Source organism: Micropterus salmoides, unplaced genomic scaffold, assembly GCF_014851395.1.
Source record: "Micropterus salmoides isolate LMB-PRFRI ecotype aquatic unplaced genomic scaffold, ASM1485139v1 Ms_hic_scaffold_19, whole genome shotgun sequence".
Lineage (NCBI taxonomy): Eukaryota > Metazoa > Chordata > Actinopteri > Centrarchiformes > Centrarchidae > Micropterus > Micropterus salmoides.
Genome location: NW_024041039.1, coordinates 8,391,122 through 8,416,216, shown reverse-complemented (window position 1 = coordinate 8,416,216; position 25,095 = coordinate 8,391,122). Strand labels below are relative to the sequence as shown.

General features: G+C 39.7%; 2 protein-coding genes across 2 annotated transcripts; one reads left to right on the top strand and one right to left on the bottom strand.

The window, feature by feature from the left end:
- The first annotated feature begins 26 nt into the window (after positions 1 to 26).
- Positions 27 to 18,196, top strand: plekhd1 (pleckstrin homology domain containing, family D (with coiled-coil domains) member 1). The gene is made up of 13 exons (XM_038728440.1): positions 27 to 3,790; positions 5,298 to 5,391; positions 5,633 to 5,722; positions 6,073 to 6,149; positions 7,095 to 7,186; positions 7,278 to 7,330; positions 8,126 to 8,220; positions 8,313 to 8,406; positions 9,638 to 9,846; positions 11,317 to 11,449; positions 13,045 to 13,189; positions 15,458 to 15,601; positions 16,357 to 18,196. Exons 1-13 carry the CDS (start codon positions 3,636 to 3,638, stop codon positions 16,512 to 16,514), a joined length of 1,539 nt encoding a protein of 512 aa, XP_038584368.1. The 5' UTR covers positions 27 to 3,635; the 3' UTR covers positions 16,515 to 18,196.
- Positions 18,151 to 25,095, bottom strand: ccdc177 (coiled-coil domain containing 177). Its single transcript, XM_038728439.1, has 3 exons — positions 24,682 to 25,095; positions 20,530 to 23,929; positions 18,151 to 18,440 (listed from the first exon to the last, which is right to left on the bottom strand). Exon 2 carries the CDS (start codon positions 23,915 to 23,917, stop codon positions 21,368 to 21,370), a length of 2,550 nt encoding a protein of 849 aa, XP_038584367.1. The 5' UTR covers positions 23,918 to 23,929; positions 24,682 to 25,095; the 3' UTR covers positions 18,151 to 18,440; positions 20,530 to 21,367.

Sequence of the window (25,095 nt, the reverse complement as noted above, 5' to 3'; positions counted from 1 at the left end):
GGGAAGAAACCCACTGTGATGTTTTAGGCTTTCTTTCATGACAGGGAGGGGTTGTTCGCTTGCAGACCAGCAGCTGCATGATCTTTTTATGGGACACTGTGTGTACTAAAGGATACCCCCCCTCCAGGCAGGTGGGAGGACAGGCCCGTTATGCCACCGTCATCCTTCTAAACAATGTTGCATCAGAGTCCCTGCTGAGATTTGGCATTTAGTCTAGTTTTTTAAAAATTAATTCGTCTGCTGATGTATGTGTTTAGGGCTGCAACTAACAGATTATTTTCATTATCTGTTAATCTGTTGATTATTTTCTCGTTTAATCGTTTGGTCTAAAAAAAAAAAACCCAAAAAACGTCAGAAAATTGGGGAAAATGTTCCCAGAATCCAAGAGTGATGTCTTCAAATGCTGTTCTTTGTTTAACCAAGTGTCCAAAAACTCAATTATACCCAGTTTACTATCATAGAACGCAAAAAAAACAAGAGAGATTTGAGGCACAAACCATAGCATTTTAGCTTTAAACATTACTTAAACGATTATCAAAATTGTTGTAGATTAATCTTCGGTCACTGGCGACCTGTCCAGGGTGTACCCCGCCTTGCGCCCGATGTCAGCTGGGATTGGCTCCAGCCCCCGCGACCCTGTACGCAGGATAAGCGGTTGACGATGGATGGATGGATTAATCTTCGGTCGATAAACCCATACTATTTAGTGTGTCCCAATACATAGAATGTCAAATGTATTATGCCAAAAATACCAGGACGTCCTACTGCAGCTGGTTGCATTTTGCGGCATGCAAGCGAGCATGCTTTTCTGAATATTCTGACCCACAATCCTCTGCGCAGCATGAGTATGAGCAAGATTCAAGGCACAATGTTAGGATGTAGTAGTATCTCCCAGTTGTGTGCATACTGCATGCAACAGTATGTACTTCGTAGGGGCAGCACTAAAAGTACAAAGAAAAAGTATGTGAATTTTAAAGCAAACTGTGTTTAAAATAGGACTTGATTTGAGTGTTGTTAAACTCTGATTGGTGCATGGAAGTATGTGACAATGCCTTTTTCCTGTTGAGCCCCGCCAGCTTCAAACCAGTGAGAGGAGTGCAGAAAAAAACAGACATCTAATGAAATTACCACAATGGTTTTGTTTGAGAAAATAGGTATTTAAGGCCTGAAGAACGACGGAAGTAGTTATAAAAGTAAAATTAAATTAAAATCAAAATGTAGTTTAGCAGGTTATTTATGTATTGTAAGCTTATCAGTGGCTAGCTATATTTGAGAGACATGCTGGTGTCATATCAATCTCCTGTGAAAACGATGTTTCTCCTAATTTGGTGGTGATTATATTTTGCTGACACGTGCGAAGAACGTTATACTACATCTTTATAGGAAAGGTTCTCATTTTTTTCTGGCTTAAGACAATACACATACCATTATTGGTTACTGTAATTGTTCCTTCTCTCCATACTGGCAGTGAAAAAAATCCTTCATAATGTGATAAGGGACAAAATCCTTGTTCTGCAAAAAAAAAAAAGGCGAGCCAAAAGAGCCAAAGCCAAATGAAGCATCAGGAGTGTGATGCAGTAGACAACCCAAGTGGGTCTCTTCCAGAGTTAGTATTTTTACTACAAAATTGTTTTATTGTGCCATCAACAGATTTTAAACATTTAGAAAATACTAACCTGACTCGTCCAACTTGGACTACTAAAGCCTCATTTTAGCTTTGGCTGAACTTTTGAATGTAGCTTTACACTGAACGACTATGTTCTGCCCCCATGTGTTTGACTGGAATTGGGAAGGGATAACTTCATGGGCATTATGGACAGGAGGATTGATTACAGCGAGCAATACATTTTGCAGTGTACAATGGGTACCTGACCATTTTAAGAGAAACTTGGAAAAAAATGTGATCCTTTTAAGTTAAATAAACCTTTTAAACCCAAAAGTATAATCCGAAAAGTGCATCGTCACAAAACTGAAAACACAGCTGTTTTCTGTAGCTCATGTGAAGTTGAGGTTTGGAGTTTTCACAGGACAGCAAAATGATTAAATACGGTTTAGTCTACAATGACGCAGGACAGAAATAATGTTCATGATGTTTAGTCTTTCAAAGAACATCCTTCATCCTTGCATGCTGATTGGCTGATTGCACCTGCGCTAAGTAAAATGACAAACTTGCCGAGCTCAACACTTCACAGACTCAGGTTTTTCTGTGGTTGTTTGACCAATCAAAATCAAGTCTGTGGTCTGAGTCTGATCATCTTAAAAATTTAGTAATAACCTCATTTACATGTAATCACACAGACTCGCATTCAGTATCTGCACTTAACATGTTTGATAGGTGCATATATGTGAAAATTAATCTATAGAAACCCTTTAAACTGGCAGATATCTGCAGGTGGAGTTTGATGCATCAGCTCCGACACAAGCAGGAAGAGATGACGGCACATGTTGGGGCTGATTGAAGGTTTTAGTTTGTATCAGGAGAGTTTTAGGATCTGGTTAATATTTGTAATAAAACGTGAAATGTTTTTGGGGGGGTCAGTGTGTCGCTCTTATTTTTATTTTCTGTCATTCCAGAATGAGTCTGCCTTATTTCAATACTTTTGATTGTGAAATTCAGTTGTGAAACAAGTTTTATGATGAATAAATTAAAGTTGTTTTTTTTTTTAACTGGTGAAAATATTTGCTTATGTTTTGATGATTTAAGTCGTTTTCCTTTAAAGGAATATAGCAGGTCAATAACCTTTCTGTTTACCCCAATTTCAGGTGGAATTGATTCATTTAAATGTTTGATTTTAATGCACTTAGCAGCAATTTATATTTTATTCATCAAGGTAAGAATTTAAGGATTATCACACTTACTTTTGGCAACTTTATTTTCCTCTTAAATTAGATGTAAAAGGCTTTTCTTCCCTGACATGACGTTTTACTTAGAAATTTTATGCAGGCTCATGCGTTTCTCTGTTGAGACTGAGTTGTAAATATCGTTATAATCTGCTGTCCATCCACTCTGACACATGTTCTGTAAATTAATCTGAAACTCGCGATGCTGAGATAACCACTCTGTCTCTCCATCCTCTTTACCAGGAGTCGTGCAGCCACGCCTCTGCTGCTACAGATGTTCTCCTAATTCACTGCTGGAGTAATGGATGGAGAGACCAGAGAGTTTGTACCTGCCAAGAGCTGGAGACTGCTGCTTGCTGCAAGCACAGTAATCTGAATAACAGCTTTTACTGGCTGGAATGTATTGACTGGCTTCAGATTTAGCAACTCATTCCTAAAGCTTCCCTCCCCCATCGCCTCCCAGTATCCCTCCTCTTCCTCCTCCCTCCCTCTATCTTTCTGTCTGTCATCCCTGTTTTCATCTCCACTGTGCTGTGTAGTCAGTCTGCCTCCAGCTGATGAGCGTATTGGCAGCTGCATCATTCCACCCTGCTGAGTTATTGGGATTTGTTTGCTACTTTTCCTGTTTTGTATTGAAGCTGTCCCTGCAGCTGTACACACCCCTCTATGTGTGTTCGTGTTACTGGGCTAATTGTTATTGACAGACTGTATTGTGTCTCGTGTTTTTTTGATTCTATTGATTATTTTTATTATTTTTGTTACCCCACCTCCCAGGGCGTGGGAAACCAGAGACAATGTTCTCCTCTTCGTCCAGAAACTCTCTGTTCTCGCCCTGGTCGTCCATGGAGCAGTCGGACTCTGAAGCGTTAGACATCAGCACCAAAGTGCAGCTGCATGGGGTCCTGTGGAAAAGGCCCTTTGGACGGCCATCGGCCAAGTGGTCCCGCAGGTGAGAGTGAGGTGTGATTCACATGTCTCGTGATTTTTTTCTTCTTCCTACTGGTATGGGAAAATCCTGGATGAGCTTTAAAAACTACGGGTTAAACTTAGAGGAAACCTGCTTTTGCTTTAATTATAAAAAAGTTGACATTTTGGAAAGAGTTTCCCAATGCTCAGTAAAATAATGCTGATGGTTCTTAGAGAACCGTCATAGTTTCCTTCTAGAGTGTCAAAGAGTAGTGAAAAGTTAATTATTGATATAATAGTTCAGAATACTCAAATTTACTCAAATATAATTATTCCAGAGCGAAAAATCCATAGTTGTAGACATCTGTAATCATTTTTTATTTTAGACAAATCACAGAAAATATTTTTTTTTATGGCAGAAGAACTGATAAAACTTGTCGCCTATATTTCAGACGTTGAAAGTCGAACTTATTTTCTTCCAACATTTTGGGTAAACCAAACTGCTGACATGTTTATTAGGGGATTGTGTATTAGAGGATTGCTTTATATAACAACAGGATAGACGTGTCCACAGGCGTTTTCATATCCCAGTGTCAGTGTACCCTGAGTAGAGTGTATATTTGGATGTTAAAATGCCTGGATTGGTACCTTATGTCATGATAATGCTCTTAGTTTACATAACCGTTAAAACGACAATACACAGTGGATCCAGAGAGTCCATTTGCAGCACAGTCTTTGTAACCTTTCCCATTTGCTTGTGTCATAAAGGTCAAAATAATTTGGTTATTTTCAGTAAATGCCTATTTGGTTTTCTGTGCCAAACTACAGACGCATGAGCTCAGTGATTTAGTGTTTTTCGTTGTCACCAGCTTAACAAAAACGGAAGTTGTTTGAAACAAATCTGCCAACCGGTCTGATCCTCAGAAAGATTTTAAATCATTTCAGTTATAATGTGGTAGAATATTTAACTGCCTTTCCTGTTGGTGACATTAATGGGGATTTCTCACATAAAGCTTAGTTTACTCGTCATGAAGAGTGCTGCTCAGCCTGTGAACTAACTTTTTATAATTTCTCTTAGGAGTCTGGAATAGCTTTATAAAGTCTGAGAAAATAACCATGACAGTGCGTCAATGAAAGATGCTATATAGGTGCATTATAGGAAATAACAGATCCACCATTCTTTATTAAATCTGTCTCTTAGTCCCCCAACTTTATGGAAGTGCAGTACTAAATCACTGGAATATTCGTTTTACTATGAAATACTGGCAAATTGTTTGTTTCTCTTTTTATATGTTAGTTTTCAAGTTGAATTAAATCCAAAGTAACAGGACATGCAAGTGACAAGTAAACATGTAAATATGTAGATTTATCAAGCAGGTATGTTCCAATTTTAAATACTAAAGCTCATCATTGCACATCTGTGAACACAAACCAGTAACGCATTATCAAACAGGTCACCTGATCACAAGTTTTGCTTTGGGAACATGGACAGACGTTGGTTCCTTTCAGCCCCACTCACTGCTGCTTTCATTGTCTTCCTCGGTACAAAGATTCTTCATCATTAAAGACAGCTTCTTGCTCTACTATGCAGAGAGCGAGAAGAGAAACTTTGAGACCAACAAGTACTTCAACATCCACCCCAAGGTGAGCCTCTGCATTTTCTCTGCACACCTGTAAGAAAACAAAAAAGATTTTTTTCTTGTAAGAAAACAAAAAAGATTTTTTTCTTTTATTAGATGACGTGTGCTTGCACAAAAACATGTAGAAGGTTTTAGATGAATAACCATGTGTTTAAGTCACTTTTTGTTATTATAAACATCTGACTTTTACCTGAATTATCCAGAAACAACATTATAAATAACTGTGTGATGTGTTTCTGTCTCAGGGAGTCATTCCTCTGGGAGGATGTGTGGTGTCAGCTAATGAAAACATGGGCATGCCCTTTGCTGTTGTGGTCAACCTGGAAGACTTTACTGTAAGAAAACAATTTTGTCACACATTGAGTGAACATTTCCTCCTTTACATTTATCAGCCTGACAGATGTTTAAAGTGTAATGTTAAGAACAGGCCAAGACAGAGAAAATGCACCCATACATTATTGTAATATCTCAATGACAATGCTTTTAAGCTTTTTCTTAATTGTACTTTTATAACTAATCTGATCTTGTAACAAATGGGACATGCAGTGAATGTAACTGCACACTGGGACACACCTACATTTTTATACTCTCAGCAGCCCAAAGATGGAAATCCACTGTCTATTTTACAGCCTGAACCCTTAATTGACAAGATGCTGGTGTAAAATATTGTATGTCCGTCCCCCAGGGTACCATAGTCCTGGCTGCTGAGTGTGAGGATGAGCAGGTCCAGTGGATGGAGATGCTCCAGGAGTCAGGGAAAGTGTGAGTAATCGACTAAATGTTGGTCTTGTGAAGGAATTACACGTAACGTGACCCTTTGTGTACAATCTTCATGGGATTACATCATTATTTTGATGGGAGAAGTTTTGTTTGTGGAAATATTAGACAATTCCACAGTTGCCAGTCAGAAATGTTTAGTTCATACACAAAGAAACAGCATCAGATCTGTTACCAAAGCAAGAATGTTCAGACAATTTCTTGAGAAATTACACTCCCTTTATCCGCTACACCTTTTAACAAGACTAAGAGTCGTTGTTTAGCAGGTTTAATCTTTACCATTTTCACCATGTTAGTCTTGTGTATTAGCATGCTAACATTCGGTAATTATTCACTTCCACTGTATTTGGTCATGATCCAAAGTATTGGACAAACTTTTGACCTAATGATTATACTAAAGGAAAAGTCTGTGGATCTGAATTAATAGAATTCATCCTCTGGGGACCATGAAGGTCTGAATTCATGGCAATCCATCAAGTAGAGGGTGAGATTGTTCACTGTGAAGTGAAAACTTGCCTGGCCTGTTGATGGAGCTAAATGTCATTACAGGTTATCCTGTTGAGACCATGAATGTTTAGACCCAGCCAAACTTTGTCAAGATCGTTCACTCTGAACTACAAACTAGAGGCAGACATTTCAATGACATGAGTCGATTTCACTATTCATCATGGGACTGGGACGGGACAGGGGGGAAAAAAATTGTTGGGGGTACGGGAATCAAAAGTCTTTTTGGAGGAGTAAAATTCCACTCCTGTATCACCAACGTCAGAGAGATGCATACTCTGGCAGCCATTATTGTCTGCACCAAATTTCATGGCAATTCAGCCTGGACCACAGTGATCGACCACCATCACCAAATATGATGGAAAGCATATATTTACTGTGTTTAATTTACTAATCATCCCTTGTTTTTGAATGTTTGTCCAACAGCACCTGGAAGAACGCCCAGCTGGGTGGGGCCATGATTGAGAGTCTGGAAGCTCAGGGGCTGCAGCTGGCCAAGGAGAAGCAGGAGTATCTGGGTATACGGGGGGGGAGTCACCCGAATAAATGAGCTTTTTTAAAGGTTTAACAAGCAGGGGCTGGTTATGTGAAATGTTTTTCTTTCTCCAGATAAGCTGATGGAAGAGACTGAGGAGCTGAGTCATCAGAGAGCACAGAGAGAGGTGATGTTTACTCCTCTGGTATTGTCACATTACAGCAATAACAAAAAGACAAGAAAATTCCATCCATCGTCAACCGCTTATCCTGCGTACAGGGGGGCTGGAGCCAATCCCAGCTGACATCGGGCGAAAGGCGGGGTACACCCTGGACAGGCCGCCAGTCCATCGCAGGGCCACACATAGACAAACGAGTCACTGTCAAAATTAAATAATTAAAATATTCATAATATTACATTTAACACATTAAATTATATGTGTGGGCTGCAACTAAGAATTATTTTCATCCATTATTTTTGATTAAATTAATTAATTGTTTAGTTGTATGAAATGAAAGAAGGCGGCATGGCGGTCCGGCCCTGTAGAATGGATGGATGAAATGAAAGATAATAGTGCAAAACGGCCATCACAATTTCCTGGAGCCCAAGATGGCTTCTTTGTGTTTCTTGTTTTGTCCGATCAATAGTCCGAAATCCAAAGAAATTTCGTTTACTATGATATAAAACAGAAACACAGCACATCATCTCATTGGAGAAGCTGGACTTTAAGAATGATTGCAGTTTTTTATTAATCAGTTATCAAAATTGTTGCAGAATAATTTACTGTCAGACAAGTAGTTGAATAAGTGATTAATCTTTTGCTTTTCAATATTTAAGTATTAATAAAAATGATCATTCACACTAATCTTGTATAGCTAAATGTTTTTTTGCCAACTACTGTCTCAGTTCATCCTGGGACCTGTGTGATCAGTGAAATTGTCCTATGTAAATGCTCTAAAACAGTTTGTGTGTGTTTGTGTAGGAGCTGGAGCGTCTGAACCAGGTTCTGGAGGAGGAGAAAATGAAGTTTGAGGAGGTGGTGCTGGAGCTGAAGGCAGAGCAGGAGCATATCAAACTGTAAAAACCATTTTCCATTAAGTGACATTGATTATACTGTACAAGCCTGTAAATGAAAGTGATTTTGTTTTCTGTTATGTGGTTGATGGCAGAGACCTGGACGGTACAGCTCAGTCCCTGAAAGGTGTTGAGAGTGAAAAAGAAGAGCTCAGCAGTTTAACCATCATGCTGCAGAAATCCATTGAGGTATGACAAAGACAAGGTCATACTAAAGTTATCTGTCACTCATGCACAGATTCTCCGCTACGCAGATACTGCATGTGTGCAAGCGTGTATCAAGAATAACTAATTGATGAGTTGGAAAGAACTCTGGTGCACAAATCAGATCATGTAATGTTACAACTGCTGATGGAATAAGTTATATAACAAACCCTTGAGGTTGATAGAACAATTACCCTGAGAACGTAATCAATTTCACATTGATGCAACTTTCAGTGAAAGTGGATTGGAGCCATGTGAAAACCTATATCACTCTCATGTCTATCAGTTAGATGGAAGCCAGCAGCTGGTTATCTTAACATAAAGACTGGAAACAGCTAGCCTGGCTCTGTCTAAAGGGCACAAAATCCGCCTGCCAGCATCTCTAAAGCTCAGTCGTTAACACATTATATCACGTTTGTTTTCCAGACAACCGTTAGAGACTCCAGGAAGTCACTGCTCCTAATCTACCTAAAACTACAAATGCTGTTTTTACACTAGAGTCTTATGTAGTAATTAAACAAGATATTTGACCTTTAATTACTGAGCTTTAGTGGTGGATTTTGTTACCTTTGGACAGAGCCAGGCTAGCGGTTTCCCCCTCTTCCCAGTCTTTGTGCTAACCTGAGCTAACCAGCTGCTGGCTATATATTTAACAGATACAGAGGGTTCAGTCTTCTCATCTAACATTTGGCAAAAAAACAAAGAGCAAAGCACATTTCAAAATATCATACTATTCCCTAAAACTAAAAAGAAATTCTAGATCTATCAAATTAATTTAAAAGCTTCTTCTATAAGTTACTTACTGTTAATGTAGAAACTTCATCTTTATTGTGAAAATTTTCATAAATGTAATAACTGAACTCAAAATATGTTTGTATATACAAAATAACTATAATATCAATATGTCACTCATTCATAAATTTGGATTTTTGCTGAATCTGAAAAACACATGAATATGTATGTGAAAGATCATTTAACTGAATATTTACTCGAGGTCCACTAATGTACTAGCTTTTTCCAGAGCTTTCAGTTGGACCTTGAGTTAAAGTACTTTTTCCAATGAAATGAATGAACACTCAACTTGCTTTTTGTTCTGCATAAATTATTACACTTGTAATATGCAGCACTCAACCTCTGCACTGAAACCAGAACAGATGGAGTTATTTTAGACTGAGCAGATTCATTGGTATCTGAATCCACTGGTGTTGTCCTTCAGGAGCTCTCTCAGGAGAAACGGCGAACTCTAGAGCTGCTGGGGGTGAAGGAACCGGACATGGAGGAGGTGAAGACTGCAGAGGACAGCTCAGACTGCAGGAAGTCTGAGGATGGGGGGGATCCCGGAGACATGGACCTGCTGCAGGACCTGCGGCACATCGAGGAGCAAATGAAGATCCTGCTGAAGGAGAAGGAGCAGGCGGATGACAAGTAAGTGAGACTGGCATCAGACTGGGATTACTGGTTTGGTGCAGCAAAAAAAGAACATAATGAATAAAAAATCTACAAAAATGACAATGAAAAGTTTTAATGAACATATTAATGCCAGGGTCATGTTGGAAATGGTGATCGATCAATCAATCAATTCTGAAATAAAATAAAACATCCAAGGTAATATAAGTTTACAAGAGTGCTTTAGCCTGCGATTACGTTTTAGCATCCAAAGGGTGAAATACTCCGGCCTTTCAGGGAACCTCCTATACTAATGGCACAGAGGATGTAACTACTGATGGAAATGTGTATTGATCCCTGAACAACAAGCTCATTGATCAGCACCAGTAAGTGGGATATTACAACGTTATGTTTCCATGAGCTCTGCCTGTACTCTCCACCTCTTCTCAGTCGTCCTCTTTTAAACAAGATTTTTTTCCCTGAAAGGTGTTTCTACCACCTTATTTATATATTATTGAGGAGCAAAAGTAAAAAGGACTGTTTTCATTTTCACATTTTAACATTTCAGATTTGATTTTTGTCTTTTTTCCCAATCATTTCAGTTCAAAAGAATATATAAAACTAAAACAATTGAACAGACTTTTTTCTGTTTATACAATATGGAACTGTGTTGTATCTGTTGAGTTGTGTTGTATCTGACATCTGAAGATGTCTGAAGATGATTTCAGATGAAGAGCAGAAACAAAAAAAAAAACATGAAGACAGCTGTTAAGCTAGTTTCCTTAAGAATTAATGAGATATTTTAAAAGACATCAAATATTCAACCAAATAAAAAATAATCAAATCAATCTCAAAGTATTAGCTTGACATTTTATGAAATAGGCTTATTCACGTTTTGTTAAATATGAGGCTAAAACCAGCAGCCTGTTAGCGGAGCTTAGCATAAAGACTGAAAACAACTAGCCTGGCTCTGTGTCGGCCTACCAGCACCTTTAAAGCTCTAAACTTTACACATTATATCTTGTTTGTTTAATTCATACAAAAAACGGCATCTAAAACAGCAATTCGCTGCATTACCATGTTCATATAAATGTCTCACAGATGCTAAAAGTCAGACGTTATGTGCAGATAAAACTGATCTCCTTCAGATAAAGTTCTGTTGGTTCCTGTTTTAACCTTTTTAATGAAATTCCATGTGGGCGTTTATGAACATTCATCTGTGTTGTGTAGAACTCAGTGAGTACCATGGCACCAATAAACGCTGTCCTGACAGTGAAGGGTATCTTTGACAAAAGCACTCATGTCTGAAAATCCACAACTTTTTTCCTGCAACAAAGCGGTTTTGTTTTGAGCTTTTAAAATGGCTTAAATAATGTCACAATCATAAAAAATTGCCAAAATCAGAGCTATGAACATTTTCAGATTAGCACAGAGATACGCATGACGTTTTCTGTGTTGTGTACTGTGTGTGTATTTGTTTCCCTGTTTGACAGGGTTTCTGTTGTTTAGGCTCAGGGAGAAAGAGCAGCGGGCTAAAGTCTTGCAGCAGGAGAGAGAGTACTACTCGTCTCAGGCTAGGACGCTGCAGCAGTCGCTCACTCAGCTCACCGTGGACAAGCAGCAGACCGAGGCCGAGCTTAAGGTAACAGAACGTGACCCTGCCGCTCTCAGCTTGCAGTTGCACTGCAACAAAACACGACTCAAAGTCAGTTTAAAGGTCAGCTGCCAGGATTATGTTTTCAAATAGATTCATAAGATAAAAGTGAAGAGTTGTCACAAGATGAACAGTCAAATGATGAAAACACAAACTAATCAAAGTGAAATTAAGTAAACATGCTTGTTCAGTTTCTCCTTGAGTACTTTACTTGAGTTTTTCAATTTCATGCTACTTTATACTTCTTCTCCTGTACATTTAGGAAGCCAATATTTTACTTTTTACTCCACTACTATTTATTTGATAACTTATAATGCAGATTCAGATTATTAATACAAAATATAATCCGTTAAATTTAGCCTCACTGTTACAAGCTGCTCAAATGCATCACTAATGATATTCCAGTAATACAATATGTGAATCTAAAATGGGCCGTTCTGCGTAATTAGTACTTTTACTTTAGTAAATTTTTAAATGCTGGACTTTTACATGTAACAGAGTATTTTTGCATTGTAGAATTGCTACTTTTACTTCAGTTCTTCTTCCAGCACTGTTCAGGCTGCTCATCTAGTCAGATGTTACTGAATCAGGTGCTTCAACAGCAGATCCTCCTCTTCCACTGCATTTCATTAGCTCTGTACCTGTACTCTCTGCATTATGAGAGCAAAGTCGAATCTAATCTAATCATCTCTCACATCCAGTCTGACGTGCTGAGTCTCTCTGGCGTGAAAAGCAGATATCACATTACCCTTACTGGAACAGAAAAACCCTCATCCTCCAGTTTAAGTTCATTTTCTCTCAATGAAAGTACCACTTTTTGCTTCGCATTTAGGGATGTGCCTTTCAAACAAAAATACTATTAGATAGTCACTGGGGAACTATTCGACTATTCTTTGAAGATTTGTATCCATCACTCCTTACATCAACTCACTCTTTCAGTTAAACTATTATTTGAGACAAGCAGTTAAAGATACAAACTCCTGAGCTGTTGAAGTGCCTGTGAGCGATACCCAAACCTCAACCAACTGGTTGTACCACTCATCTCAAATATTTACTCTGAACTGTTTCTCCAGGCTGGATTTAGTGGTGTTTTACAGGCGATAAATTATAATGCTATTTTTGGCCTGAAGCTCACAACAATCGATATTTAAATTCAAATTCATGTTTTAAGTGTTTTTTTCCCAGAATACTTTATTAAAGAGGTGGAAAGGCCTGTGGTGCTGCTTTCAGTTCATTATGTAACACTAAAGGTTTCTATTGAAAAGTGACATTCCTTTTGCTGCGTTGTTTCCTTTATCGTGAGACAGTTTGAATTTGAATAAACTGTGACCTCTTAGCCTGAGTGAAATATTTTTTCCACCACATCATTAAAAGCCCAACGTTTCCCTTAAATATATGTAAAAATAAAATGATAATATATAATAATAATATAATAAAAATAAATGTAAAGTAAATATCCACATATGTGGATATTTACATTACATTTATTTTTGGATATTTAGATTGATTGAACTCATGTCTTAGTTGACTCAGTCGCTTAAATATGTTTTCAATCAGATCCTGTGTGTTCCTGTGTGTCTCAGGCAGAGATAGAGTCCCGGATGGAGCTGGAGAAGAGACTGAAGCAGGCTGAAGAGGCTCTGCAGGACCTGGAGAAAGGCCTGGAGTCACTGGACCGGACCAAAGAGAGAGACGAGAAGATGAAGGGGGATGTGACACAGCTGAGGCGTAAGTGAATTCATTGATACCTTTTGTATCTGATGGCAAATATTAATGTAATTCAATATTATATGGTGCAAGATTGCATTTAGTTAATTAAAATTTAGTTGCATTTTAGATAATTATTTGTTCACATAATTATCTGTAACAGGTATACATACAGCTCCAAATGCTCCTAAACTTCTGTTAAAGAATGTTTTTATGTTTAAAACACCTGTTAAAGAGCATACACCTGTGAGACTGCCCTCGTCTGGATAGGGTTTGTATTACACGTTGATTGTAGAAGAAACAATGTCACATTTAGCAGATATCACTTAAAGAAGATGACATATGTTTTATGTTCTTGAGGCATCTGTCAGAGTTTTAGGAAGTCCACAGAAAATTTAGAGGTTTGAGTTTTATTTTGTTTAGTTTATTCTCTAGAAATTGCTGCAACTAATTATTTTATTATTATTTGATCTGCCAGTAAATGTTTTTCGATTGTTTATTTGGTCTATAAAATGTCACAAATAGTAAAAATACCTGCAGTGATTTCTCCAGGTGACGTACTCATACAGTTATTCAGTTTACTGTCATGAGAAATAAAGCATCAAATCCTTACATTCGGCATTTGCTTGAAAAGTAGTTGCAGATTACTTTCCTGTTGAGTAATCTATTAATTGTTGCAGCTCTACAAATTATACAGTATAAAAATGGCAGTGCTAAAATATAGGGCTGGGTAATTATTCAATATTTTCACTTTCATGTCTCCATATAATTTATATGGTGAAATCTGAATATTAATATATAATGGTTCATAGTACATTTTACAAAATTTATAAGATTTTGTTCCAGAATAAAATTACAAACATGTGATGAACACAAATTTAACATCTATACTGTTAATTTGAATAACTTAGTAACATATTTATATCAAGATAATGCTGTAGATCATGTAGTTTTAGAAGATTCTAACCAAAATCTGTGGTAAATATTCTAAACGCAAGGTCCACTTAGCTATTCCCAGAGCTTTCTACTGTATCTACTGTGTCTTCATCAGCAAATGAAACTTGTACAGACGTCATCAGGTGACCTATGTTGTACTCTTTGGAGTAGAAAGTATTCATATCTTAAATAAAAGTACTAAGACCACACTGTAAAACATACTCCATTACAAGTTAAAGTTCTGCAAAAATGTTACTTAAGTAAAAGTATGTAAGTATAATCAAGAAAATGTAGTTAAAGTATTAAAAGTAAAAGTACTCAATGCAGAAACATGTCCCCTGTGAATATTATATATTATCATTAGATTATTATTACTCATGCATTAATGTAAAAGCAGGATTTTACTGTTATAGTTGGTTGAGGTAGAGCTCATTTTGAACCATTTTGTAATAGTAATTACATTAATTGATTCAATTGATTGTTAGGGCTATTGGTTGGACAAAACAAACATTGTGGAAGTGTGACTATTTTCTGATATTTATACAAAATAAACCTAAGAATTGTTAAAAATGTATTAAAATTATTAAAATAGTTACATGGAAAAGCAGTAAATCTTCACATTTAAGAAGCAGGGACCATGAAATGTTTTTGCATTTTTACATAAAAATTTACTTAACCATTATCAAAATAGATGCCATTAATTTTCTGCCAACCATCGTTTCAGCTCTACGTCTAAGTATTGTTAGGTACAGTAGTTTAAATTATATTCATTCATAGTTTATAAGGTCTTCATATATTTTGTATCTGTAAATGAACTAGTTTGTTGTCAGAAGTTAAGCAGTCAGATAAATGTAGTGAATTAAAATTTGTAATATTTCCCTCTGAAATGTAGTGAAGTAGAGAAAGAAGCATGAAAAGAAAATACTCAAGGAAAGTAAAAAGTACCTCAAATTTGTTCTTAAATCCAGTACTTGAGTAAATACTAGTGCTAAGTTACATTCCACCACTGGTCATACCCATATACAACCTGACAGAGGTCCTGTACTTCGGTCACATGACCTGAGTATGCATTCTATGTAGAAGATGTAGCAGGCAGAAGCTCTGGAAATAAAATAAAAAAGTATGTGGATTTTGCATTTAGAGCTTTTACCACAGAACTTAAAATTAGTTCTGTTCATCTGAGAATTACAGATTTAGGTCTCAACACTAATATTCTCCTTCATGCTCAATTGTACATCAGCAACAGAAATCTGTCACATACATCTCTAGGATTTAATCAGTTGTCTTATAATGTATGTTGGCTATTTGAGACTCCATTACATCGGACTGTGTGTGGCGTGTTTGTTTAACCAGGATTTTTTGAGGAGTGTATCTGTGCAGCAGAGATCGAGGCGAAGCTTCCAGCGATCATGAAGAATGCTGTGTATCTGCACAAAGCTGCTGCACGCAGAATCAAGAGCTGCCGAATCCAAAGGAGAGTGTCCAGACGCCACTGGTGTAAGTCTGTGCATCACAACGCATACACCCCGCAATCAAGCATATTTTATGGGGCGTTTGAGCACTGCACAAGTAAAGTTAAGATTATTAGCATTGTTAGAAATATTAGGTACATAGGTAGATTTAGTTATACTAGTAAACACAGGTGGAAAGGTCTGTTTGAGGTTTAAATCTGTAATTTTATACAAAATCTAATCTTTTTAACATTTTTTCTCCTTCTCTCTTTAAATTTATAAAACGTTGTTTTGTTTACCTTTGCTTTATTGTAAATATCATGATTTTCTTTTTATGAGAAGCACTTTGTGTTGCATTTTAAACATGAATTGTGCAATAGAAAAATGTTTATCATTTGTTGTAATGACGTTTGTACAGGCAGTCATGCACAGTATTAGAAGTAGTAGTAGTAGTAGTAGTAGTAGTAACAGTTGCAGTAGTTGTACTACTAGCGTTATAACGGTTTGTTGCAGATGTTGTAATACTAGTAGCAGTACTGTTTCTGTTGTTATAGTAGAAGTGGATGTGGCTCTTGTAGTAACACTGTGGTAAATGTGTTGCAGATTGGGCTGCAACTGAAGATTATTTTAATTTGTTAGTTATTCAGTCACAAAATGTGAAAATTATGAAAAATGTCCATTACAATTTTTCCAGAACATAGTATGTTCCTTTCTATCGTTGTTATTTAATGAGGCAACTGTTAGTCACAAGTACCTAATTGATTATGTTCTCCACATTTTTTCTCTTATGCTTCGTTCCAGTAAAACAATCCAAGTCTTTTGCTGTGCCCAATGCTGACGACAGCAACATGGAGGAGCTGCGAGAAACGGCCCGGCGACTGACCTCCGACAGCAGCTTCAGAGAGAGCGTGTACAAGATCATGGCCCGCAAGGACTCTGCAAACAAAACAGAGGACTGAGAGGAGAGAGAGCGAAGTAAAAGAGGAGAAATGGTCCTTAGCTTTACCTCAGTCCACACACCGAGTGATGTAGAGATCCTGATCCCAAACCCACCATTAAAATACTTTAGACAACTGTACACAGAAGTCAGTTTGGTGGCTTCTCTGGTTGCAAACTATACTGAGAGCAGTAAGAATTCAGTTTAACACACAAATCAACAGTGCTATATTATTATATATAATAGGTTTACATATAACAGCACTTGTTCTCAGCCCCCTCATGAATATACTGGTTTATAGCCCTTTTTGACCAAACAGTTCCAGGACCCACGAGAACAAAATCCAGGAACTGAAAGACCCTTTTTCACATTGCTATTTGTGTGTTCATCAAATCAGGGCAATTAAGGATAAAAAAACTATACAATGATTGAAACGCAGTATTCATTTTCTCTTTCTATTTACTGTTGCGAGATGTTCAAGTTGGATGTTAAGAAATAAACGAAAAGGAGATGAAAAATTTAACTTTGGAGAGAGGGGCTCCAAAAGAGTTTTATGGCAACAAAACTTCTGGCCCTTTTCTACCAAAATGTTCCTAATGTGATTTAGCATCAGATTCGGCAGAGAGATTCAGCAACAGAGTGATCCTGCTGTTCTTTGTATTTACTGTAAAGAATAAATGAAAAGGAGATATGCAGAGGTAGAAAAGGAGACAGAAACACTGACTAAAGACCGAAACCCCCTTTCTTCAAAACAGACAATCTGTTTGTTTGACTGGTATATAACTCTGATTTAACAGCAATTAAACAGCCAGTTGACATTTTATTTTCTCGTTTAACTAATCAGGTAACGAACAACAACACAGCCTCACACATATTTTAAAAGTAAATATACACCTCTTGTCCCAGTATTGATACTAGAATCCAATAATCCTTTATTTTGGGAATAAAGCAAGTTGTACACAAGTTGATGGTCCACTCTGCAAATTGAACCATCAGAAAGTACTACTCTAGTTCCTGGAACTGTTTGGCTAAATCGAATCTAATCACACTTTTCTACCAAAGAATACTTAAGTGAAAACTACATGTATGTTAGGAACAACTGTTCTCTCAGTAAGGTGTACTATGTTGTAGTGTCCTAATCAAATATATTATTTTGACAAGAAAACTGACCATTTGGGACTCTAGACTTCACCTCATAAGTTGCCGTCATGTTACTTGACATTAAGAAACACTAACATCATTGATTGATCAGTCGGCAGTGTGTGACTGTAGCCTTGTACCTTGAGTTTCTAGTGTTTTCACCATTCTCAAAAACAAATACGATTATAATAGATTTGAGGTACCAGATAGCACAGACTATACAAATTCGTCTTGTAAAATGTTTGTTTTTATTATTCTGGTTTTGATTGTATGCACAGATTGTGTCCTTTACTTTAACAGAGGTTCTATGAAAACAATGATGGAAACACGTGTCTGATATTGAAACTTGACCATTTTGTTATTGCTACATATAAAAATCTGTCCTTGACCAAGCAAATCATTGTAAATCACTGACGCAAGCATTTTATGATAATGTACAAATGATAACTTAACACCGGAAATGATAGGAAAAAAAGAAGCCCACATGTCAGGGTAAGGTAAGAGGGAACATATTATGGACTGAACAACATGCCTTGATGTTAATAAAGCTGTGTTTGAACCTTGTACATGTCGTTTCATTTATGCAGGTAAAAAGGCTTTAGGCTCATATCTGGGTTCCTGTTCTCAGCAGGACAATAGATGGCACTGATACTAGTTTAAAATGAGTAAAAACTCTTGATATGGATGTTTTTATCATCAGGGGAGAGATAAGTTGTGTGTTACACTTTGATAAAGTTCAGTGTGGGAAGAAAGGTTCTGTCACGAGGATTGTAGGTTTACATCACCAGCTCTCGTTCATCACCAGGACCTGCAAATAAAATAAGAGTGATAAATGTGAGTATTAACAGTACGGCTACACTTTATTCTAACCTCCCTGTATGGCGTTTATAAGTAGTTTAAAAGCACTTAAAAATAGTCCAGTTGTCATATTTTAAATGTTCATTTAGGAATCTATTTCATCTCACTTGTTCATGTGTTTAATTAGAATCATTATACAGTCTATGATTACAGCTACAGTGGACAATTTTCACATGCAAAACGGTCACATTCATGAGGAGTTGAACTTAAGTTTTTATATCTGCTTATAATGTGTTAAAAACCATCTATTAAGGGTTTATAAACTATAAAGTATAATAAAGTATAACTATAGTATATGTTAAAGATAAGTTAAAAGTACACAAGGTATATGTGTCACATCAGTATCAATGATCCTGTTTAAAGTTGCGTATTAAAACAATGAAGTGAACTTTGCTGTTTTAATGAATATAAAATACCTTTTTCAAGACACTGTTTTCAGTGTCATGATAAAATTATTTTTGACAGACTTGCATAGTCTAAAATTATTTTATGTGTATTTGAAGACCTTTAAGACTAAACACAACATTGACTGCTCAGTGTTGCACTTTCAGCTCTTGTTTACAAATATTATTGTCTGGAGCCTCCGAAATCTTAAAAGATGAGGTAGTATCTTGTGCAAACAGGACGCTAACTCATCTGTAATGACTTTGGAGTGTTGTGTCATCTAAAGATAATGAGCAATGAGCCACTTGGAGAGGAGCTGGATGCTGAAGCAATACCGCTTGTAGTTTATTGCAAAATCAATTTACTAAATGCAAAATTAAACTACATTTCATAATAAGCATCTTGACACATTTTATACTATATTATAGATCGTTTTGGGATTTTTAGAGCATCCACTTACTGCACTGTTTGCAGTATATCCATTAATGATAAAGATGATCATTAAAGTGTTTATTTACTAATAGAGTTTATCGCCTTATGTTAGCATAATTCAAAAAGGTCTGCCACATTTTCTCAAATTTTAAGAACCAGGAACCGCGCCTTGAACCACTAATTTAAAATGCTGCATCACTTCCCTCAGTTTTAAGTATTTCAATGTCATGTTTTGATGTAATAGTTCAGTAGCTGTTAAATCCATGCAACACAAGGAGTTAACATTGCTGTCATCCAAAAGTCTGCAGGTTAGCTGTTCCTCTTACCTCTGATCTACTAATGTTTTCTTTTTTAATGTAGAATGCAATTGTACCTGTGGTTTACTAGGAGGTATGAACTGCAGCTTTTATAATGTTACTACATTTTAATATAACCATTTCTAGATTTCACCTTTTCAACCACCATCACATGCACCTACAAATCTGCCATCTCATCCCTCTTACGTTACCTCCCCATGATTATCTGGTGGGAACAGTGTGGCTCAGTCAGCACCATAAGCCTGTCAGTCCTCTGCTGGTCTAATGCTGCAGTTCAAATTCATTCTGGCTTTTATCTCAGTAGTTAGTGACCTTAGCAGGTATCAGGCATGTGACTGTCTGAAATACTCGGCACAATCTACTTTCTGCCCACAGATTTGCTGCAGAGACAGGCTGCAGCTTGTAGGTGATGGTTTTAGAGGCTTTCTCCCTGTAATTTCCCGGCTGCCTAGCACAGATGTTAATATAACAAAGCGATGGTGTGTTTTTCCAATAATGCTCTGCAGAGAAACAACCAGAATAAGCCGCCGGAGAGCCAGCTCCCCACCGGCAGCCCCCTCATATTCCCACACACTCCCTGCTCAGTCACCTTTCGCTGCTCTATCCCGATTTCTATCGCCATGGCAACGGCTACATCTGAGGGCAAAAACCCATGTGTATCTCCCTTTTCTTTTTTTAATCTGAGAGATTGTAGGATTAGCGCAGCCAGAGGACTTTAAACCTCGTTGTTGGCTTGCATGTCGGCTCATGAGTAAATGCATTTTTTTTTCTCTCTGCACTGTCAATTTGGGGTCAGCGTGATCAAGTGGTGTTGTAGGTTTTTTTTAATTGCAAGCGTTGAAAGGCAACAGGATGTAACAAAACAGAAGGCATTGCATAACCTGTAAAAGCAATAAAAACTCGTACCTGTTGACCTTGACTTGGTCACCAGGCGGCTGTTTTGGGAGCAGATCGTCTGCGGGTGAGTCAAAAGTTGCCTGTCTCTCAGAATCCCTCACTGTTTAGTGTAATCTGACATGAAGACGAGAGACAGGGGGAGGCAGAAAGTCCCTGCTGCAGGAATTGGCGTTCTCTGATGCTTCATCAGCACAGCTCTTGTGCACACGGCCTTCCTGTGCTGCAATGTCAGCGGTTAGGTGCAGACAAGTGTCCTGCCTAGGGCTTCATTTCCATTGCTATATCTGGCTGTGTCACTGTGCATGTACAAAAGGATCCCTCATTTGCTTTGGGGTCTAAAACCATTTGCGCTTACTTTTCCTTTACAAGAGTGCTCACTAAAAAGCCTCTGCAGTTGTCATGGAGTTGTGCTTCCTGGTAAACAATGACTCTTTTCATTCCCACACAGCTTTCAGTCCAGTGGCTGAGATAGACGGAGCAGAGGGCAAAGAGAAAGAGAGAGGAGGGGTTGCGTTGCTGCTCAAGGCAGCACTCTCTAAGCTCTCACCTATTGTGAAGTCGACTGTATGTCTCATACAGGCTTTGCGGTTCATTTATGATCGCTGATATAGTTTGTAGTCTCATTACATCCAAGATACAAAATGATTTGGTTTACTTTGACAGGATCTAATATAAAAAAACAATGGTCAAAAATGTAGCCTAATGAAACAAGCTGAAGATATGTAAGACTCGGAAAAACTAACACTGTTGGACTTTATGGGAAGAAGGGTAAAGCTGTTGAGTGATGACGGCCACAATGAAGGCAAGAGCCAAGCACATGACCAGAGTCCACAACAAAGCTATGGGTTTATTTATCGTCTATGCTGGCTTTGAGTTGAGCTTCCAGGGCCATTTTATCAAAAGTACGCATGTTGGTCTCCTCCCGTACTTTGTCTCGTACATGAAAAGAGGCTCTGGCCACAGAGCGAGCACTCTCCAGCACGGCCCTCTTTTCCTTGAAGATCTGCTCACTCTTCTCGAGCTTCCTCTCAATGGACTGGAGCAGCTCCAGGCGCCTCTGCTTCTCCTCCTCTTCCACTCGCTGCCTGTTGAGCCTCTGGAGTTTTTCCTTCTCCTGCCGGGTCTGGACTGCCCGCTGAGCTTTCTCTTTGGCCCTCTCCTCGGCCACTAAAGCCGCCTGTTGGGCTCGTTTCTCTGCCTCTTTTGCACGAGATTCCAGAAGCTGCTGCTGTTGCTTTTCGCGCTTCTCTGCGGCCTTGCGTGCTTTCTGAATCTGCTTCTCCTCACGCTTGGCCTTTTCTTTAAGCTCCTGCCCTCGACGCTCAACTATCTGCTCATAATTCTCCAGGGAGCGGCTGAGCTTCTCCTCTGCTGCCCTCCTGGCCTCCTCCCTCTCCTCCTGCTCTCTGCGTGCGATCTCCTGTCTCAGGGCGGCGTGACGTCTCTTCTCTGCTTTGTTCAGACCTCGTCTGTCCTCCTGGGCCTGGTGCTCCTTCTCTTGCCTCTTCAGCTCGGCCATGGTGAGCTTCTCTTTCAGCAGCAGCCTCTCCTGTTCCAGCATGGCCGCCCTCTCCTCCTCCAGGGCCTTCAGATTCTGTTCCTGAAGAGCTTTCTTATGCTTCTCTTCTCGTGCTGCCTGCTGTAATCTCAACAGGCGGTTACGTTCCTGCTGCTCTGCAAGCTCCCTCCATCGCTCCTCGCTCTCCTCAGCCTGTCGCATCTTGGCAGCTGCTGATTGTCGCTCCTGCTGGCTGAGTCGTCGCTGACGTATCGACACCTGGGTCTGCCACACCCGCTGGCACTGAAGCACTGCACGCTGCTTCTCTCGGTCCTCCTGCTCTCGTCGTAGCTCCTCCATTCTGCGTTCACTATCCCACTGAAGGTGAGCCACATAGCGGGTCTGACTCATGATGTCTTCCTCCTGGTATCTGGCAAGCATCAAAGCTGCAATCTTGCGGTCGCGCTCAGACACGGCCTTCAGGCCTCGCCGCTTCACCTCCTTCACGATGCGCTCCACTTTCTGTGTCGTCTGAGGAGAGTGGCTCAGGTCACCAAGGCTGAGGCTGCGGCCCATCAGGGAGTTGAAAGTGGCCATAGTGCGAGCTCGAGGACTGGAGACTTTACCCCAGTGATCTCTTACACCATCCCAGCTGTAAGAAGAAGAAGCGCCTGACTCTGATGAGGTGCATGTGGTGGTAGTTGTGGTGGTGGAAGTGGAAGAGCAGCCGTGATCCATCCTCCGCTGTAAGGACTCCAGTGAATGGCTTTTTCCTCGCCCTTTGGAATGAAATCCAAGATGTCCGTTTTGCTGAATGAACGGTCCTCCTGTTACACCATTCAGAGGTGTCCCAGTGTTCTGAACTGCAGGCTTTGACACTGATGAGGTTAATGTAGAGTTGGCTCTGGGGAAGGAAGGGTGTTTTGGTGTTGATCTGGGGAAAGTGCTCACAGATTTACCGCCTGAGGACTTCCTTACTACTGGTGGGGGGCCAGATGAGAGTGGCCGTGTGGTTTTTACTTGTTCAGATGAGGAGGACAAAGGATGCTTGGCAGATCCTTGGAAACCGCCCTTTGAAGATGGCGTAGAGGTTGTGGAACCAGTTTTTGCGGACTGGGCAGATTTAGGGGAGGTACTAAGACTGGAGGTGGGGGCTTTAGATAAAAGACCTGTGCCAGTTTTAGAGGTTGGACCTGATGCTGTGGCTCTAGAGGATACTCCAAAATCAGGGGCTGAGCTGGAGGTCACCGACCCAGATTTAGAAAGCTGAGTGGAGCCAGAGGAGGCTTTGTGCTGCTGCTCCACAGAGGAGGATGGCGCACTGCCGCCGGTATTGACTGTAGCCTGCAGAATTCTTCTTTTTTCCTCTCTGACTATCCTCTCCCTCTCCTCCCTGCACTGCCTCAGTTTGGCATTCCTGTCCCTTTCATAGACTTCAAACAGCCCTGTCGCAACACGCATAGAGCGGCCGGGAGCCTCCCGGGCAAAGTCAGAGAGCGGGCGGGGCAGGAGCTCCACAGGTTTGACCCCACATCGAGCACACGCCTCCAGAGAGTGGGGACTTGTTAACACGTATCGGCTACCCTCTGCAGCCGGTGAGTCAAAGTTGTACAGGTCCAGGTGCAATTTGGGTGACAGATCTTTGTCAGTCTGAGTCTGTGGTTGCTGAGATGGGGCCCCCTGACAGGCGGCGTCTGGCCCCGTTGGGGATGCAGAGTGACAGGGGCTCGGCTCAGAACTGCCGGTGGGCGGTGTCTCAAAACCGGCATCCCCATCCTCCTCTGTTGTAGTGCCGTCAGCCTGTTCTGGCAGTCGAGGGTCGTCAGTGGCCACAGCCGGTGTGTTGAGCTGTGGACCTTTACACTTATTCTGCTCCTCAGCCTCTGAGGGGTCGACCATAGTTGGCTAATTCTGCAGGCAGAGAAGAGGGAGGGGGCAGGGGTCGATGGGGGGAGGGGGGTTGCATGATATTTGAGGGGAAATGGATAAAATAGTCGGAAGAGTTTTCAATTAAAGGATTACAGAATTCAGTCCAAAGCTTAAGAGAGATGCGGTCTGTGGGGGAGGGTCATAATGCAGGTTCAGAGATGCATGCATGCATGCATGAGCACATATTCATGCACTGATTTTATACCAGATGAGACATTTTCCCTTCAGGGAAGTGACATAACACACAAAAAAACACCACAGTCCTTTAATACAGTCTATTTTTGGCAGAGTTACTAGGCTGAGAGAATTTGATTACTCATAGCAATATCTTTCACTCTACATCACACAATCAACCTGCAAATACCTTTGAAGTCATTCCAGGCCCTGCAACATACATTATTAACCAGTTGATAGTAAAAACTTGATTTGAGATTCTATCTGGGAAACACTGGGCAAATCTACTGAATTAAGCTCTCTGGTCTCCATCCTGGACTCACACCTTAAAAACAGGAAAGGCCTAGACTTTTCAGTGTCAGCAGGACACCCAGGCTGAAAATAGATGCACTTTCACACTAAAAACGAATCTGGGTCAAATTTGAAGGACCGATTTCATTAGAGATGTGCCTGCTGTTGGCTGCTGTGTAACAATGACAATATTTATTACTATATTCACTGCAGTTTCATCCCGTGGATTGGTTGTATTTCACGGGTAGCGCACACAAACATCCACTGACCTGCCAGTTTGCAAAACGTTTTCTAAACCGGTGCTTTGTTCCCCTTTAATCCGTCCAGTGCGCCTTGTTCCCTGCATAATATCAGGTTTCAGGGAAAAGGCTTCGGCCGTCGACCCAACGATGGAGCTTCACATCGTCGCAACCTCCAGCGACACGACAGACACAGACGGAGCCTTTCGCAGTCTGTCGGTCTGCTGAGCAGCGGAGCTCAGATCTCTCTGCGATTAAAAATAAATACAAAACCAGCCCCAGAGTGAAATGTACTCTGTACGACGAAAACAAAAATCTTCTATCCAGCTTCCTCTGATCCCCCCTCTGCAAAGTGCATCATGTAAACATCAGCGGTGTCCACCTGCTATCTGTTCAGCAGCATCCCTCCATCTCAGCCTCCTTAGCTCCGCCCGCAAATATGCT